Source organism: Zootoca vivipara, chromosome 3 (assembly GCF_963506605.1).
Source record: "Zootoca vivipara chromosome 3, rZooViv1.1, whole genome shotgun sequence".
NCBI classification, from domain to species: Eukaryota; Metazoa; Chordata; class Lepidosauria; order Squamata; family Lacertidae; genus Zootoca; species Zootoca vivipara.
Window position 1 is genome coordinate 98,063,842 of NC_083278.1, and position 19,157 is coordinate 98,082,998.

The 19,157-nt window shown below is 42.6% G+C and overlaps 1 protein-coding gene across 1 annotated transcript in view; it reads left to right on the top strand.

Moving 5' to 3' along the window:
• The window catches only part of MTA3 (metastasis associated 1 family member 3), a 139,320-nt gene that overhangs the window by 78,376 nt on the left and 41,787 nt on the right, over nt 1-19,157 (top strand). The window contains exons 12-16 of the mRNA XM_035111219.2: nt 723-847; nt 1,606-1,757; nt 2,893-3,115; nt 15,270-15,356; nt 17,030-17,179. Of these exons, the coding sequence (XP_034967110.2) occupies nt 723-847; nt 1,606-1,757; nt 2,893-3,115; nt 15,270-15,356; nt 17,030-17,179 (737 nt within the window). The remainder of the gene's footprint in view (nt 1-722; nt 848-1,605; nt 1,758-2,892; nt 3,116-15,269; nt 15,357-17,029; nt 17,180-19,157) is intronic.

The following is a 19,157-nucleotide window of genomic DNA, read 5'->3' on the forward strand; positions in this document are numbered from 1 at the left end:
GTGTGTGTGTGTGTGTGTGTGTAAATACACACACGCACACACAATTTTTTCTGTGTATAATACTATATCTTTTCCTAATTTTTTGAAGTTTAAAATAAGGGGTCATCTTATACACGGATAGTGCACAGTGCATTTTCTTAATTTTGAGTCCCAAAAACTAGGGCGTGTCTTATACACGGGGGCATCTTATACACAAAAAATATGGTATATATCACAGTTTCTCATATCATGGTATATTATTATATTAATTATATTGGAATTGTTTCTTAGATAATTATGACTAAAACTGAGGTTTGTTTGACCCCAGTATTTGATTAGTAATGTACTTTTTACACAAAGTTTTAATGCCAAGCACAGGAATTCTCATTTAATGACCCAGGACCGAAGAACAGGTTGCTAGGTGCTGAAGGCTGCCTTTGGTTCTCATTACTGCTAGCTGCTGCTTTGAGGAAGGCATTTAGCTTCCTAGTGGCAGGTGCAACATTTATATGCAAGTACGCACAGGACCTGGATGTAATAAACTGAGTTCAGCAATGGCCCGCGTGGCGGATTCCAAGCCTCTGAGAGTATCGTGAGCTCTCAAAATATTTTTTTGCTTTCATTTCCGAATAAAGTATTTGAGAGGTTAGTAGTGTTCTTGCTAACGACGTGGGTAACCACAGAGGAGTCTGCCATTTAACTCATGTTGTTAATGTGCTTTTGTGTTTGTGATCACTTTAAAGCAACAAACCAAATCCCAGTCAGATATCCAGCAGTAACGGGAAACCAAGTGCTGTGAACGGAGCGGTTGGAGGACCTCACCAGGCCCAGAATGCACTAATAGGCCGTGCTTGTGAAAGCTGCTACAGTAAGTAGAAAGCGCTCTCTCTCTCTCTCTCTCTCTCTCTCTCTCTCTCTCTCTCTGTGTGTGTGTGGGGGGGGGCATGCCTATGTTGTTAATCAATTGAATAGCTCCTTTTGTACTCACATGAGAGCATCATGCATGTAGGGCTCTGGAGTAGTGCTTGCATAAATTCTATGCTTACCTCCGTGCTTTTCTTTTAGCAAGCCTGCATAACAACAACAACAACAACATATTATTTATACCCCGCCCATCTGGCCGGGTTCCCCCAGCCACTCTGGGCGGCTTCCAACAAAATATTAAAATACAGAAATCCATCAAACATTAAAAGCTTCCCTAAACAGGGCTGCCTTGAGATGCCTTCTAAAGGTCTGATTGCAGGCCACCAACCTAAACACAGCCTCCCCCCAGCTGAATATTGAGGTTTACCAGGTGTTTACAACACACCCATCCCATTTTTGCACAGGCTGTCAAGCAATAGAAATGGGTGGTTTATGGTGTCCCTGGTGGGCCACCTTAGCTAAGTTTATCTTAGCGAATAAGCAGTTGTGTAGCTCTGGGAATTCGGTGAATGCCCTGAATTTTCAAACTATTAAAACGAAGAAAACATATAAAGCTTCTTATTGAAATGTGTGGCATTTGTTGTTACAGTAAACATCTACAATAAATAGGTGTGTGTGTGTGTGTGTGTGTGTGTGTGTTTACGTGTGGAGATACGTATTTTATGCTGAATGGATCAACATAATTTTATTTTCTTCTTTTAGTCACACAGTCTCAACAGTGGTATTCTTGGGGTCCACCCAACATGCAGTGCAGGCTATGTGCACCATGTTGGATTTATTGGAAGAAATATGGTGGGCTGAAAATGCCAACACTAACAAATGAAGACAGATTTTCTCCTACTCAAACCACAGAGGTAGGATTTAATTATACTGTAGTGATGATGATGATGATGATGATATGTGCAACCCAGTCCTTTTAACGTTTACCTGGAGTAAGTCCCATCATGTTCCGTGGAGCGTGCTTCCTATCACATTTGCTTCTGTAGTGCTGATTTTTAAAAATTTTATTTTATGATTAGGAATAATTTCATAATTAAAATTCACAATTAATTGTTACATTGCCCACTGTGTTTTATCATGGAAATTTTTAACTCCTTTCCATATTTCCTGTTTATTTGTAAAGTTGTTTTGGACTACCTTGGGTTACCCTGGTCAGAGAAACCATTGTATGAATTACACACCTTTATACAATGCATTTTGAAAAGTTGTTTGTGCTTTAAAGACTGGAAAGGAGTTCTTTGTAGAGGGTGTGTTTGGGTGTGTACGCCAAAAAAAAAAAAAAATTGTTTCCCCACTATGGGAACTTAATCCGATCTCAAATGGGCAAGTTTTCCCTTGCTCATCTCAGATTGAAAAGAAGCATGGATCATTTTTCCGACCTGATCCTATGCTAAGGAAAATGACCCTTGTCTCATCACTGCCCAAACACCGCCCTGCCAACTCCAATCCCCCACTTTCCCTTTCCTTCTTTGCCAAGTGGTAAGGATTTGGGAGAAACAGTGATGGTGAGAGGGAAGAGGAGGGAGGTTTGTCCAGGAGGCTGATGGGAAATGTAGGATTCCCAAGGTTTACTGTGTTGCAATTCAGTGGGTGAGGAGCACTTGTGGGGATGGGAGGGAGAATAGATTAGAATTCTTTTCTAGCTTGGATTTTTGCAAAGTTAGGGGAAGGACGTAACTCAGTGTAAGAGCATGCAGCAAGTTCTGGCTTCAATCCTCGCCATCTCCAATGGGGACAAGAATGCCCCATGTCTGAAATCCTGGAGAGCGATTGCCAGTCAATGTGCTGCCCCCTAGATGGACCAGTGGCCTGACTCTGAATATGCCATGTTTCTGTGTTCCAAAGTTGATGATTGGGTAAGGGGAGAGGGCACTGGCTCTTGATTTTTATATTATAGCCACATACAAGAAAGCATTACATTAATGAAAGGGAAGATCTCAGAAGTAAGACTTTTAGTTTGCATTTTGATTCTTTCCCTCCCTCTTACAGGAAGCATGTGTTAGAACACACATGTCTCGACAAGCAACGCAGGGAATACCAGTCCGGAACACAGGCAGTCCAAAATCTGCCGTGAAGACACGCCAGTCGTTCTTCCTCCATACGACATACTTGACTAAACTTGCCCGCCAGGTCTGCAGAAACACTCTACAGTTGAAGCGAGCTGCAAGAAGACCGTTTGTCCTTATTAACTGTGCTGCCATTAGGGCAGAATGTAAGATGTTTCTAAATTCTTAGCTCAGTGTGCCATTATTCCAACCACTTTCTGTCGTCCTTTTTTTTCGTTTGTTTGTTTCTTTTGCAATAAACACATTTCTGTCTATAGCCCCTTTGTGTTATTTTATTTAAAGAAAACTTTATTTTCATTTGTCTTGCTTGTCACCAAAGAACAAATGAAACACTGTAAGTTTAGAGAAAGTTTAGTACTTTCTGAATAATAAAGTAGGCGTCAAATGCAGACATTGACCCAATTATAGCTTTGTGTGCCTACCTCATGTGCTTCCTTTAACATCTCCACTTTTAATGTATCTGGTGGAAAACAGGCGCCCAGTCTCATAAAACATGAACCATATTTTTGCCATAATGTGAACCAATATGGTGCATAGATAGTGAAAAAAATAAAGGGGTCATAGGTTTGAAAGCAAGGGCTTGTTTAAAGGTGCACCATCCCAGTTCATGGCAGCATTGCTCTGGGACAGCATAGCGGTCATGCACAAAAAAACTTTTATAGGGAGGCATCAGGGTAAATGAGATTTCTGTTGGAACAAACTTAAGGAGGACTCGATTATAAGCTGCCCTGAATCCATATTAGCCATGACAAAGCCAGTGATATCAGTGCAACCATAGGCAATTGACCTATGCAAGGATTGAGCTGAAAGAGACATGGGACTGCTGCCAAAAATGGCATCCCTTTGTTGAATCGATCCTCGTTTCCCTTGTAATGTGTAGGGCCACTGTTTTGATATCTGCTTTGTCTCCCCATTCCCAAAGTCCATATCATGGGCTGGGGTAAAATGATGTCAAGATGTGATAAAGTTGAGAGCACACACTACTGCGTAAGAGAGACCAAGGGGTGCTGTTTTCAGCAGTAAATGCCTATTGAGAGTGCAACCTGTAATTTTGCCCTAACCAGATGTGATTCACCACCAGGCAGAGCTGCAGGTTTACGGGCCTCAATTTGTCTCACCAGATAAAAATGATTCAGAACTTATTTTTCACAACCAAAGAGGAAGGTTTCTGCTTCTTGCAAAGTTGAGAAGGAGACTTGATTCAAGCGAAGTAAATTAATGTTGTTTTGCTTATTGAACATTTCCTTTGAAGGGAAACATTTTTATTGCTGTTTTCTGCATTGTTTTACCACTTCTCCCTTGTTTTCATCTGACTTGAGCTTTTGTTTTCACAATGCATTCCTTCCACACTTTCACCTGTTTGCATAGTCATCTTATGTCAAAATGAGAAGTGCTTCTATTGGGGGGGGGGATACATCTCATCAATGTTGGATTTCACTATTGCTCTGAAATGAAAGAGATATATTTTAGAATAGGAAAGTATCTTCCAGCACACAGATACAGCTCCCAGCTAAGCTTCCTTGTTGATTGGCTTTGGTGGAAGGGGATGCTGTGATCAGCTGGGTTAAGCACTGCAGCCCAGTGGCTCCTTGAGGATACAAAACACAAGACACATTGCAGGGGCAGAAGGTGAACACATTCATATTAAGAGAGCTTCATATTGTGAATGTGAGTTTGGAGCTCCCTCCTCCCTTGCTATGAATAGGGTTCACTTTTTGCCTACAGAAGTCTCCCCTCCCCCTTTTTTGCATGTTCAGAGATCCCCTGGACCTGAATGCTCAACACAGCAGAAGTTGTTTCAGTATATGTTAGTGGACAGAGATCCACAGCAAAAAGATTCAGACCACAAATGCTGCTAACAATACAGCCTGCATTCATCTCAGGGGAGCTAGCACAGGGCCTGCAAGCTTCATTCGACCTGCCAGGAGCCCAAATTTGGCCCATGAAGTCATTTCCCCCAAAATCATGCCCACCAGAGACACACCTGGTGCCATATGCAACCTTGGGTATGTCACAGGAAAGACGTGGCTTAATGGTGTGCTCCCAATTCTTCCTTGGCAAGTGGGGCTCGCGGACAGCCCCACCAGGATCAGCTGCACTGGGGAGTTCCCCATTGGGGTTGCTGTCAGCGTCAATTACTGATTGGCGTTTGGTGCATACCCCTTCGGAGGTGTTCGGTAAGCGCCAGTCAGCCGGCTGATGCTATCAGTATGTCCCTTTGGTCAGCTGCTTGGCACTTCATGCGAGCCCTTTTGCTATCTGTTTGCTTGCATGATTTGCATTCCGAGTACCTGCAAAGGGGAATTTTTCCTCTGCCAGTCCATAGCTGTGAGCGCATTAACCCTGCATTTTGAAATCAAATGATTGCTTGATGGACTGTAAGCATAATCCAAAGCCTGTCAGTGCTTGGATCTGGAGACACTTAATGTAATAGAAAATCGTATCACCTTGGAGAATAGTCTGTTTATATATTTAAATATAGGAAGAGCCCTGCTGGATTTTATCCAAGAGCAATATCTAGTCCAGCATCCTGTTTCACATAGTGGTCTCTGGTATGTTTCCAGGTGGGACAGAAGGGCCCCCAGGCCTCTCCTGCTGTTGTCCCCCAGCTTCTGGTAATGCACGGGCATATTGACACTGAAGCTGGTGGTAGAGTATAGCAATCATGACTTGGCAGGAACATTAGAACAGTACTGCTAGGTATCGCCTAATAAATGCCACCTAATATTAGTAGATAAATTGCTACCAACAGTAGTGTGTCTAAAAACAAAATGTGTACTGTGTACTTCTGTGACTCACAATTTTTGCTAGCTAATTCCACAAGGGGAAAATGTGTATTTTAGCAGAATTGTAATAGTATCAATTTCTCCGTAGACTTGACGTAGTGGCACCTAACAAGCTTGCCCCCTAATTTTTCATACAATGGATGCACAAATGAATGTGCATTGAAGCAGCACTTCAAAATCACTATCAAGCATTGAGAGGCTTGATGAGGCATGCTAGGCTGTTGTGTTTTATTATACAATATTAATTTAGCCTGTTACAACTTGATTTTGCTTTAGACCTCAAATCTCCGGTTGGAGATAAGAGATGAGCATCATTTCCCTTTCATTTTTATTATGCTTCCTTGTACACAAAGTAGATAACACATAATATAGTTTCATGAATGTTTCATTCAGATTCGTTTGATTAAAACACACAGATTACATTAAGAGACACAAACTTGACGCCAATATACTGGATTCCGAGAAAGTGAACTGTGTGCTTGTTTTGCATACATGAGTTCAATTTGCATGCTTTGTTATTGTACCAACTTATTGTGCAGCTCCCATCATTTCATTGAGGTTTGTATGCAGAGAGGCTCAGTGGACTCTGCCCAGTGATGGTAATAATGGTAATAATGTTCATTTATCTATTATTTGCAGGACTTTGAATTTTTAGGGACAAAGTAGTGTGCTGTTAGGGCAGGCGTAAAAATCTATATTATACGCAAACCTAGTTAACTTCCATGTGATTCAACTTTTAGCATGAGACCAGTGAAATAGGTGGTCTAACTTCAGGCTAATGCTCCATGTAGCCTGGTAATGTCTCTGGCATCAGTGTTTCCTGCAGATGTCTTTCACATCACCTGCCTTTTTCAGGGATTCCCAATATTTCAGCCTGAGAAGCTTTGTAGCTGAGGTACATGTGCTACCGCTGAGCTAAGATTCCTGCATTGCAGAGGGTTGTACTAGATAACCCTTGTGGTCCCAGATATAATTATTTGATTTTATTATCTTCTGTAGATAATGCACGGTGCAAAGATGCTCTCTTAATAAATGGACGGTGAGCATGATCTCTCAGTCCTGGGGGCAGAAAGAAACTTTTCAAGCCCACGAGTAATGCCTGCCGTGACCTTTATTTACACATCGGTGTCCCTTCAATTCACTAGGGAGCTTCCCCGAGACTGTTAACAGACGTGTCACACTGAGGAATGAACTTGGGAGTGATGCTAAAGAACAGTAATCTTCTTAGCAGAATACGACGAAAAGCACAGGGAGATAAATAAAAGGAATGTGAACAAATTAAAGGGCTGGGACTAGCAAGGCAAGACGCTCCCAGTGGAAATAATTACACATACACACAAGAGCTGAATGTGAAGCTGTTATACGGTGGAACATGTTGCTGCAGCTTTTTTCAAAGGTGTAGAAGAAGGATTGTAATTTTTAGGCCTGAGCAATGGAGGTGAATGGAAAAGGGGCAGTGATGACGCCTCCGAAAACTGCTGCTCACGCTGGCCAGGGTGGAAGGTGTGTGTGTGTTAGCCATGATTTTTGCCATCCCAGCTCCAGGCCAGTGCAATGGAGAGACCCATTGCTGATAGCTGGACTGCCTTAGTGCATTCCTGACTAGCCCAGCTGCATCCTCTCCTTGCTTACGTCTGCTTTGAGACCCCTTAACCAGTGCAGCCTAAGAGAGTCCAGTGGAGGGAGACCTCTTCCGCATCCTGTCCCCCTGTAGCAAAGCAGGTCAAGGTTAGGACTGATCTGCCCATTCCCTGTGTAGTGGTTAAGTATATAGGGGTTGTAGCCAATGATAGCTTTGCACTAATAGAAAATGCTTCCATTCACGTATGGCGCAGCACCTAAATTTTGCCCATCTTTGCGCTCTACTGCAACCTATCCCATATTGTTCAAAAGGCTCCCTTGAGTCTCAGGAGGGCTTTTTGCAAAGCCAGGTGATGCTAGGCATTTGCAGTGAGTAGGAGATTGGTGAAAATTCGGTACCCCTGTGTTGTGTGAGCAGAAGTAGACAACGCATGCTTGGGAAGGAGGTTGGAAGCTTTGGTAACTGCTTTTTATAAAAATACATGAAAGTAAGAAATGCAGTGTGGAGACGGATGTAGTGCAAATGTGAAGTGAAGGCAGATGTAGTGGGAAAAAAGATTTCACCAGTCAATTATTCAGCTGTGGTACAAGCCCAGCTTCCTCTTCGCTTCTTAAATGAAGTGGCAGTTCTGTATGCCAGAAATACCTTCAGCAGGTTGTCCATTAAGCATTGCATGAAACATTTGCTCATTGCATTAGATTTAAATGTATTTTTTTTAAGTGCAAGGCTGCCTCCAAGGATAGTGTGTGGAGTCTTTCTGTGACATCACAGAAGCTCCAGCCAATCAGCAGTCTGCCCAGCCAGTTGTTCTTCCAAATTGCACAGCAATTCCCACCCACCCACCCACTCCCATCCTCAGCTAGGGGAAGAAAAGGTATGTTGGGACCAAGCATAGTGGACGGAGTTTCCAGCAGGGCCCCTTTTGCATGTGTCTTCATCCTACATTGAAACTGAAGGCAAGTGTGATAAGGACCAGGGCTTAGTTAGATTTAAGGAAAGTTTGTTAATTCTGAACATGGCTCTAGGGAATTCTTTCGGCCATGTATGTTTTCTATTGCAGGGCTCTAATCGCTGGTGTCATGTTATGAATTCTTTATATAGAAATGAACAATGGCATTTCAAAAGAAAAGAATGGAGGGAAAACACATGTGGCTAGATTAGAATTGCCAGAGCAAGCTCGCCATTGTTCTGCTGGAGAAAGTTCATTTTAGTGTTCAGCGATTAGGGGTTAGAACTTTTTAAATTAGTTATACCAGGGAAACTACAGTCATGCTGGGCTATTTCATTTCTGACTCAACAATAACTCTCAGTGATTTGCCACACCCACATCTTGCATGCTCCAAGTAGTTACAAGAGCACTTCCCTCTCCATAAGAATAATCCTAATGGAACATAACCCCACTTAGTGAAAGACTGGAAATGGAACAGAATGGAAAAGTGCAGGAGTTAGGTAAAAGGAAGAACATGTGAAAGACGTCGTAAGCTTTATAATAAAACGTACTGAGGGTTGGCACCTGCTCATAGCTTTTATGGGTTGAATGTATTTCAGGAGCTCCAGCCAGTATAAGCAGAGAGTTTGTGTTTTTTGGTGAAGGTTTGTGAATTTGAACTAACTTCAATCAGTCCTGAATTTGTGCTGAAGTTAGTCTGGGTCCTGGGATTACTTCTAAAATAATGGGAAGAGAAAGAACAGAGACTGCAAGCATACAGCTAGCCAAGTACCCCCACTTATTTGGGATCAATTTGTCTCACATTCTGTGTGTGCGCACACACCCTGGATTACACATTCCTCATATTTTATTATGTATATTTTATGTATAAAACTAAGTGCTATACCATAGCTTTAATACAAAAATACAACCTAAAACCAACCAACATCAGTATATTAACAAGGAGTAGCATATCAAAGAAAAGAAAAGCAATAAATAAATAAAAAGTCAGGGGATTCAAGCATAGAAAACAGGGTCCAGAGGGACCCTTAAGGACCAGAGGGAGCTAGGCAAAAAAGCTTTCAGTTTTTACAATACGTCTGAAGCAATTGATGGCTGCTGCTTCATGTACAGCAGAGGGGGAAATAGTCCATAGTATAACAGTGTTTCTCTGACTTGGGTCTCCAGCTGTTGTTGGATTACAAATGCCATCATCCCTAGCTACCAGGGATGATGGAAGTTATAGTCCAACCACAACTGGAGGCCCAAGTTACAGAAACACAGATTCAGGGGCAAAAGCAGAAAATGCCCATTTTCGGGTCACTGCCCTGTGATATTCTGTGGTGCCATCTATAGAATTTCCCCAGGTGATCGAAATGATCTGCAGGGTTAGGCTATATTTCATGTGGCATTGCAGTCCTTGGCAAATATTAAAAACTCGATATTCATGCCAGTTTTATTTGTGTGTCAGTACATTTTAGTATAAAAACTCGCCCATAATAACCATATGAATGCATGCAAGCATTCTTTTTATAATAGGCGTCCCGAACCTTTTCTTTCTCATATTGACTTGCACCTTGCCCTATAAAATTACACCTTTGGAAGTTGTGCGGTTTCAGATAAGCCATTATTTCTTCCAGTATATTTTTGGCCTCTGCTATTGTTTCCCATGCTGGATTAATGAAATAGGGAATTTATATCTTGCTCTTCGGCTTTTACATTTCTGCTGAGGCAAAGCCAGATGAATTTTTGGTCTTTGTGGTGCTATGGCATGAAGTTGTATTTTAAAAGGGTTAGTGGATTTGTGTGGGAAGTGTGTGGAGATAGGATTACATAAAATAAAATGTGTGAGCAAAGTTTAAAATGCCTAGTTGGCTTTGAATTCCTCTGTTCATAAAAGGGGCTGTCCCTGAAAATTAAACTAATAAATCTTGCAACATACATATTCCTTATACAGCAACATCCTCCATTGTTTCATTGCATAGTTATTTGAATTAGAAATGTTCTCAGGTTCAATTTTGGCTCTTTTGAAAGAATTCACTTGTTGAGGTGTTGATTCTCCAGTGCTATAAAGTACAGTATTATCTTCTGTTTAACATACACTTCTAACAGGAAAAGAAAGAGAGAGAATGAAGGTTCCATAGTACTTTCATACTTATAATTTGGACTGAGCAAAGGGGAAAGGATTGGATTTTGAAACTCCTCTAGGATGGCTTCTGGGATCTTAAAGGGCCAAATGATCTTTGCTCAAGTCTTGAAATACAGAGGGTTATCCCGTCCCATTGAAGCCATATAGTTGATCTTGAAAGTTCAGACCTGATGAACTTTCACATCGGATCTAACCTGAATACACTCCTATTATACATGCAGTACCTAAAACGCTCTGTCGGCACAATGATTTCTCTTTGCATAATGGAACATTATATCCCTCTCCTTCCCCCTGTTCCACCTTAAATCTGTCTGAGGTTCCCCTCAACCCTCAGAAAAAAATTTGGGGATGGAGTTGGGGAAAGGGAAGGAAGGCCCATTGCACAAGGGGGAGATATTTGCAGGAATGGGCTCCTGTGCTGGGATTATGCTTGAGAGGCATAAAACACAGGGCATGCCTTCCTTACTAATCCCTATCCAATGCTGTTCAAACAAATGCAGCCTTTATTTCGGCATTTCGGCCTGAGGTAGCTTTTAGTTTGTGTGGAATTTAGGGCAATGCAAGGCTGGTGCCTTTTTCTACACGGACAGCAGAATAACTAGGTCAGGAAAGGCTGCAATCCTTTGCACACTCACTTGAGAGTTGAACTTGATAGGATTTTCTGCTGAGTCAACATGCACAGTAAGCCAGTGTGGTCCAATGGTTAGAAAGTGTCAGAAGAGGAGCCAGGAGACCCCCCGTTTCTAATTTTCACTCAGACATGGAGTGGCCTTGGGCCAGTCACCATTTCCCAGTCTAGCCTACCTCACAAGTTTGTTGTGAGAATAAAACGGCAGGCGTCCAAACCATCCGTGCCATATTTAGCTCCCTGGAGGAAAGGTGGGATATAAGTGAATCAAATAAATAACAGTGTGTTGTAAAAAATAGCATCATTATGAATTCTTCCTGTTTTGGTTCCATGACAGATCCTCATTAATGAGAGTATGATGAGATTCAAACACCATTGTTTTTCAATTCAGGTGACAGCTAATTATGGAGCACTAGAGATAATTGCCCGCCTTTTTGCTTTGTTTTCTTTTATTCCACCTGAACCCTTTTCTCAGGAGGCTGCGAATCAGCTGATGAGCACTTTTATGAGGTACAGTTCTGGTTGATCACCTCAAAACAAATAACGTAGAGCTGAGAAACCTTCAGAAAAGCACAACCAGAATAATCAAGGGACGGAGCAACTCCCCTGTGGCGAAAGCTTGCAGACATTTGGTACTTTTCAGTGTAGAAGGCATGTGTTAAAGAGTGTGGATAAAGTGATCAGGGACAAGTCCCCACCCCCAGCAATAGAAAATGTGAATTTCCATTGAAACTGACGATTCAGGACAGTCAAAAGAAAGTGCTTCGCACAGCCTGGCAACCAATACAGTTGCCGCAGCTTTCACTTTCAGTAGCACACATACATAGACACACACTTTTGGGGCCGGGGAGGTGTTCAAATAAATAATATCTTTATTACGGTCGTAGACCAGCAAAAGAGAAAAAAAGAAGAAGAAACCAATAATATATAAAATAGATAGTTCTTAAGTATCATCTTTGAGCAATACTGTTTCATAATCCTATCTTAAATTAAAATTAGGTTAAAATTTAATGAGGGATAGTTCCCTTTAACACTTATCCGCTATGAATTAATAGGCGGCTTTATCACTGTTATTGATTGATGTCACGGCGTGTCTTAGTCTTGACATGTAGTAACAAAATTTAGCTACATTCTTAGTGCACTCTGGATTAAAATCCGCTAGTAGGTGTCTAGTAAGCGTTTCAGTTGAGCGGCCTGGTAAGTTTTTTTAACAAGGGTTCAATTAACTCCTTCCTCATGTCTCGATACAATGTGCAATGCAGGAGGACATGACTTATAGATTCAATCTCCTTGTTATCACAAGGACATAGTCTCTGTTCTACCGGGATCTGGAGATATCTACCAGTTAACAACGCCGAGGGTAGAGCATTGAAACGAGCCCTAGTGAACGCCCACCGATATCTCGGATTTTCTAACGTTTTTAAATAATTAGCTAGATAATTCAATCGGTGCTCGTACAGTTGTCTATGTATTAAGGGAAGTCGGGTTAAGTTGTTTTGTCGATCAATATCCGAGATTCTTTCCTTAATTAGCTTTTTCACCCTTTCCCATCCCGTGGACAGAGTGGACCCCACCGGCAGTCCATACAATGCTAATTTCGTTTGGATGGTCTGCTCCCATGTAGACCGGAATCTATCAGTGAAGATTAGGGGGAGAAGGCCGTTTGGAGTCTTATTCACTCTTAGCCAGTACTGTAGAGCTGATTGTCATACTTTAGATTCTACTTCCTGTAGTCCAGCTTCCAATCGTAAGGCTGCATTAGGAACGCATTTGGGCGTTAGGAATATAGATCTTAAAAAAACCCGACTGGATTTTCTCATACGCATCCAATTTAGAGGTTATCATAAATGGGGTGCCATACAGTAGTTGGGCTAGTGGTTTGGCCGCAAATAACTTAAGGGCTGCTGGGATATAATTCCCCCCTATTGAGCGATGGTATCTTACAATCGCAGTCGCACTCCTTTGTGCTATCAAGGATGCATGTTTAATATACGCCATGTTCTTCCTGGAGGATTGGAAGATTACACCTAAGTACTCAAAGCAGGTCACCTGCTCGATAGGTTGGTTATCTATTTACCAGCTAAATGTTTCCCTTTTATTGGAAAATATCATTATTTTAGTTTTTTGAAAGTTCACTAAAAGCTGTGGGGGAGGTGTTCTACTGCAATGAGACCTACCTCTTGGAAGTTGTTGGAGAATTTCCCCTCATCGGGAGAAAATTTTTGTGAAACGGTCCACTATTTTCTCTGTCCGCAAATAGAGGACAACAACTATTCATGTGCCTGGGTTTGGGTGGTTAATCCCTCCCTTTAACCCAGGGGTGAGGAATCCTTGAATGACAACTCCCATAATCCATTGCCATTGACCATGCTTGCTGGGGCTGATGGGAGTTGTAGTTCAGCAACATCTGGCAGGCCAAAGGTTCCCCTCCCCTGCTATAGCCAAACACACCATGACAGCTCTTGTGAGAGAACTGTAGGCAAGTAAAATGGTAAGTTTTCTTACTGCAGAGGAAAATCAGGTCACATTTGTGCAACTGTCTGAGTAAGGGCTAGTGAACAGGCCTGCCCCATTCTTCAAAGGCCCTTGGAATGGTGCAGCTTTTCCACATAGGCTGGGCTTGGGCCAGAGAGGAAGGACTTCAATGGATGTATCTGCTCCTTCACTCCATTGCCCCAGTCTTGCACCCAACAGACTTCCAGTTTATTGGTACAGATGCTGTGCTTTCTGCTTGCTATAACATTATACATTTTATTTTTATTTCCAAATCGTCTTTACAGTTTGTCTTTGTTACGCAGTCCTTGTCCCACAAGGTGTTTTCAGTTTTGTTTTCAAGTGGTACAATGTGACAGGTTTAATTTAAAAAAAAAAAAGCAACTACTAGAGCCCAATTCTCACATGAATAGCGGAAGGGTGTAAGTTTGTAGAGTTTCTGTTTCTTTTTCTTTCACTAACCAGTTGGTAAGAGCACTAGATTCTCAATTTCAGGGTCGTGGGTTCGAGCCCCACATTGGGCGAATGATTCCTGCATTGCAGAGTGTTGGACTAAAGGACCCTTGTGGTCCTTTCCAACTCTACAATTCTGCGAAGGCCCCAAATGTGAACTCCGGCTCATGAGTAGGTCTGAGTGCTCTGGTCACTTGATTAAATGCATATCCTGACCACACTGAACCCCTGATTGCTGACATGTCTGCTGAGATACCCATGAACCTCTGCTACTGAACTGCAGGATTCTAAATTATGGTCCAGAGCAGTGTTCTCCAACCTTGGATGCCCATATGTTCTTGGACCATGCCCCCCATCTTCCCCCAAGAGTTTAGCCAATGGTTGGGGATGATGGCAGTTGTAGTCCACCAACATCTGGGGATCTAAGGTCAAAGAACACTGGTCTAGAGCAGAACGGGCAGTTTTGTCTCCTGAGGGACACATTCCCTCAGAGCCAACCATGGGAAGAGCCACAGACAAGAGTGTTCTAAATTAATTAATCCTGGAATAAAGATCATCTTCTTCAATATTCACCATAGTCCTATGCATGTCTTCTCAAAATAAGCTCTACTGAGTTTGATGGGATTATTCTCATAGGATTTTAAAAGACATAACAAACCAATACAGCTACTGTTCTGGAAAGCAAGTGAAATTAATTCCTTTCTGGTTTAGTGTGCTACAAACACATAGCAGAAGCTTTCCAATTCCCTGTTCATTCTCTCACTGTCTCTCTCAATGATGGTGACCTTCTGGATCACCCATCTGGGCCCGGCTCAGGAGGTACATTTATTCAGAGGTTCCAGACCACCTTGCATGGGTGTCTCCAGAAGGTGGTGCTGGGAACACACAATTACTAGCCCTAACCAGAGTTCCATGGAAAGGAGGATTGATTATTAAACCACTCTGAGAATTGTAGCTTTGTGAGGAGAATAAGGGTCTCCTAACAACTCTCAGCGTCCTCAACAAACAATAGCTCCCAGCTTTCTTTGAGGGAATCTGTGACGGTATCATAGTGCTTTAAATGTATAGTGCAGAAGTCTGGCTGCCTATATTGCAGATGCACATAGGAGAGTGAAATCCTTGCAGTGGCACCAGCCCTGTCTTCTTCCAGCAAAACCTGTCAGCCGTTATTGATCTTCTCATCAACGGGACCCCTGACAAGCTTCGGAAAGCTGTAGCTGTCATTGGTTCTTCATCCTACCCTACTCCGTCTTAAAATAACATTCTGTTTTCGATCCCTAGATGCTGACAGACACTGTGAATTTGTCGGAAATCCTCTGAAGATTAAAAGCACTCGGAAATCATTATCGTGTATCATTGGATACTTGGGTGAGTTCTTGTTTAGCAAAATGAGTCGTAAGTCATAAAATGAGTGTTTAAATGTCCTATCCACGGCCAGCACACCCATAAGGCAGAGTGAAGCAGCCACCTTGGGTGGTAGAATGCCACAGGTTGGTGCCTCCATATGGGCACCCCTCCTTGTCACAGCCAGAGAAGTGGCAGTGGCTTCCAGCGAGATCTCTTGAGATCTTGTGGAGCTCGGCTGAGATCTTGTACCTGCTACTGCTTCTCACTTATCCCAGGGCCAGGGGTGTCTTGCCCACCGCCACCACCAGAGAAGCAAGGAGATGTGGCTTCTGGGTTCTGGTGAGATCTTGCAGATCCCTCACACGATCTTGCTGGAACCTGTAATCTGCAGCTGCACAATCCTGGTAAGGCAACTCCTTTCCATTTCACCTCAGGCAGGCAGCAAAATGGGACGGGCTGCCCCATGTCCTATCAAAAGTCCTGTCAAAGGTCATTCAGACATAATAGGCATGTTTCAGGCGCAGCTGAGATTAATTGAATAGCTGTATATTAGGTTTCTGGTGGCATGTTGATAGCAAGGACATAAGGAAGAATTTTTTTTAATGGAACCTTTCTTCTCAGGGCCAGTTTATAGACATGATAATTCATTGTGTGTTGTTTGTTGCTGAATCATTGGTATTTCAAAAATAAATAACTGGCTCACTGTGGCACAGGGGATGAAGGCTTTACCCTCCCCCCAAAAATATTGAATAGAATTGCCCTTTTTTGTATCTGCTATGTGCAATAACAAAAAAAATCCATTTGCTGCAGGTGTGGGGAGTGGGATGAAGATGATATTTCTTACCTGCCCTCCACCAGCAGGTCTCAGGGCAGGTTCCAACAATTAAAAATTAAAAACGGTTTAAAGCAAATGGTCATCACGGGAATAGGGTGGGTGAAGAAAACATATCTCATGTGTCAAAGGCTACGGCAAAGCGCTGCTTCTTCAGCATACATTGGAAACTGTTTAAGGAAGCTTCTAGAAACAACACTGTGATTGGAATAGTGGAAGAGGCAAAGGATTAAATGATATACCCTGTGCTGTATATATACACACACATATAAACACATGCTCTGTTGCTTATCTGGCTTATCTCACCACATCCCAGCTATTCCCACCCCCACCCCTCGGTTAAGTTAAGCACACTAGGCCAAATTATGTGACAAATATCACATCTTTTTTTTTTTGCCCCAAATGTGCTTATTTCCTACATGCATACCTGTGTTCAATGTAACAGGTAAGCAAGCCTTGTGCTGTTGATCAACGCAGAGTTAATTCTACTATCTCTGTGCCGGCCTGATAAAGGGAAATCCTGTAAACATCTATTTTAAGCTGGGGCACATTTTCCAAAATATCTGCATGTTGGGAAGCAAGTGTTGGAAGATCAGCAGCCCCAGGTTGTCAATGGTGTGCCATTTCGACTAGATTTTACACACCTTAAATCACTTTTCTCTCCTGCTCTCTTCACAGCAACAGTTAAGTTCAAGAAACTGAAGGAGCATTTTCCCGTTCTTTTTTATGTGGGGTAGTGTGATAACATCTCTAAGGTTTTAGATCCTGAAGTAGGAAAATCGGAAGCATACCGTTGAGATGATGATGATTCGAAATAATTTCAGCAATATGTTTTTTTTGTCCCCCCCCCACCAAATCACAGAGATTCATCCTGCCATGAAGCCTAATATAATCAAGTCAACACCAAGCCTTCAGAGTTCAATGGCAAAGAGGTTGCTCGCTCCCCCTGGCCACTCATCGCTAAGTATTTTGGGGAAGAGAAACTACAGCCACCATCACAATGGCCTGGATGGTATGTGTAAATAAACTGACATCTGAAATAACTATTCATTTTTGCAATGTGTGTATAATCTAAAGGCAGCACCTTTGCTTCTATCAGTCTGGGCATTGGCATCTTCTACAACAGGCTTCCTCAACCTCGGCCCTCCAGATGTTTTGAGACTACAATTCCCATAATCCCTGACCACTGGTCCTGCTAGCTAGGGATCATGGGAGTTGTAGGCCAAAAACATCTGGAGGGCCAAGGTTGAGGAAGCCTGTTCTACAATAATAGTCAGCTTAGTCCCTCTGTGACGATAGGATTGGCGTTAACCTATGACCATTGGAAAACAAAGCCCAGTTGCTAGGTTGCATTACCTTCAATGTTCATTTAAACATAGTTATCTCTGTCTTTTACAAACGATAAAACTTTGTGTTTAGAAATCCGAACGTATTTTTGTTATAAGGAATTACTCTAAGATTTATTTCTAATGTTCAATTTTTCAACATTCCAGCTGATGAAGAATTGTCAAAACGGGGCCTTGTCCTGGGATTTCCCCACTTGATTTTATGTTTATTTGCCTCACTATCACACTGGGATTGATTCCTGTTTGTATTCATCATTACATTAAAAAAACACCTTTTGAAGACTTACTTCATCTTCCTCTTGGCCCAAGTTCTTGCAATTTACTGTTTATTTCCAGGTTGCAGGTGAGGCCAGTGGTTCTAGGGGAGAAGAAAGCAGGCAGCTATGGGCCCTGATGTGCAGGTAGGCCTTAGCAGTTGCCATGGCAACAGAGCCTTGGGACCAGGATACAAGGCAGCCTGGCAGTGAGGTATTTAGAGAGGGGTAGCTGGTCTGGTAGGGAAGACATTTGTGAAGGAATTCCCTGCAACCTGCCACCCCTGCCCTGCCGATTGAATCTTCCTGCTCTTTGTCAGGTGGAGGAGAGAAGATGCTACCGTGCTGGAAGCCATGGATAAAATGTGGCCAGCACTTTTTAATTAATTACTAGAATGTGCCCAGGAGATGTGGGTTGTGTTACTGTCCCTTTTCTCCTGTCCTTCATCCTATTTCAGGGAAGACCAGTGGCTGTACTTGCTGGAAAGACCCATTTAGAAGCAACGGTCAGTGGAAAAGCATTTGGCTGCTGTGCGGCTGAGCTACTAATCAGGCAGCATCCAGTTAATAATAAATAATAAACCTTTATTGTCACTACACCACCTGTGTGCAGTGAAATTAAACGAGCCCCCCCCCACATACACTCAGTCTTGTTCGCACTCTGCGTGCTTGTCCGAAGTCAATTGCACCACTATTTTTTTTCCTAGGGTTGCCAGACTCAATAGAGGACAGGACTTCTGTGCCTTTAATTGCCCTGCTCTCTTTTGAGTCTGGAAACCTTAAAGAGAAACCAGCAGACCCTTTGTTTAATTTCCAAGCAAAGGATATGCTGGTTTCTCTTTAAGGTTTCCAGACTCAAAAGAGAGCAGGGCAAATTAAAGGCACAGAAGTCCTGTCCTCTATTGAGTCTGGCAACCCTATTTTTCCCCATTCAGCAGCCCAACAGCCCACGGATAAAAACTGTTTTTTAACCTGTTGATGGGGCTGACTATACTTCTATATCTCCTGCTCGAAGGTAGGAGATTAAAGAGGTGCTGGCCGGGGTGTGAGTCGTCCCTGAGAATTTTCCTTACTCTCCTGAGGCAGCAAGGACATTGTCTTGGCTCCAGAGCCCTATCTGCAATATGCCGAGGGAGGGAGGGTAGTAATAATTACCGACCTTACAGGGATGGCAACAAGGTAATGTATGTGATGTATTTTGAGCATTCTATGTGGGTGCTCAATAATCCTGAATATTAACCATGTTAGCATTGGAAACAGCACACCAGTTTGTGTGTATGCAAAATGCACCGTGCTTGAATTTATTTATTTTTCGTCTTGAATTAATGCAAAGTATCCCAAGGGGAAGACCCATTAGGCAATTTTTGCTTCTGTGTTACACTGCTGTGAG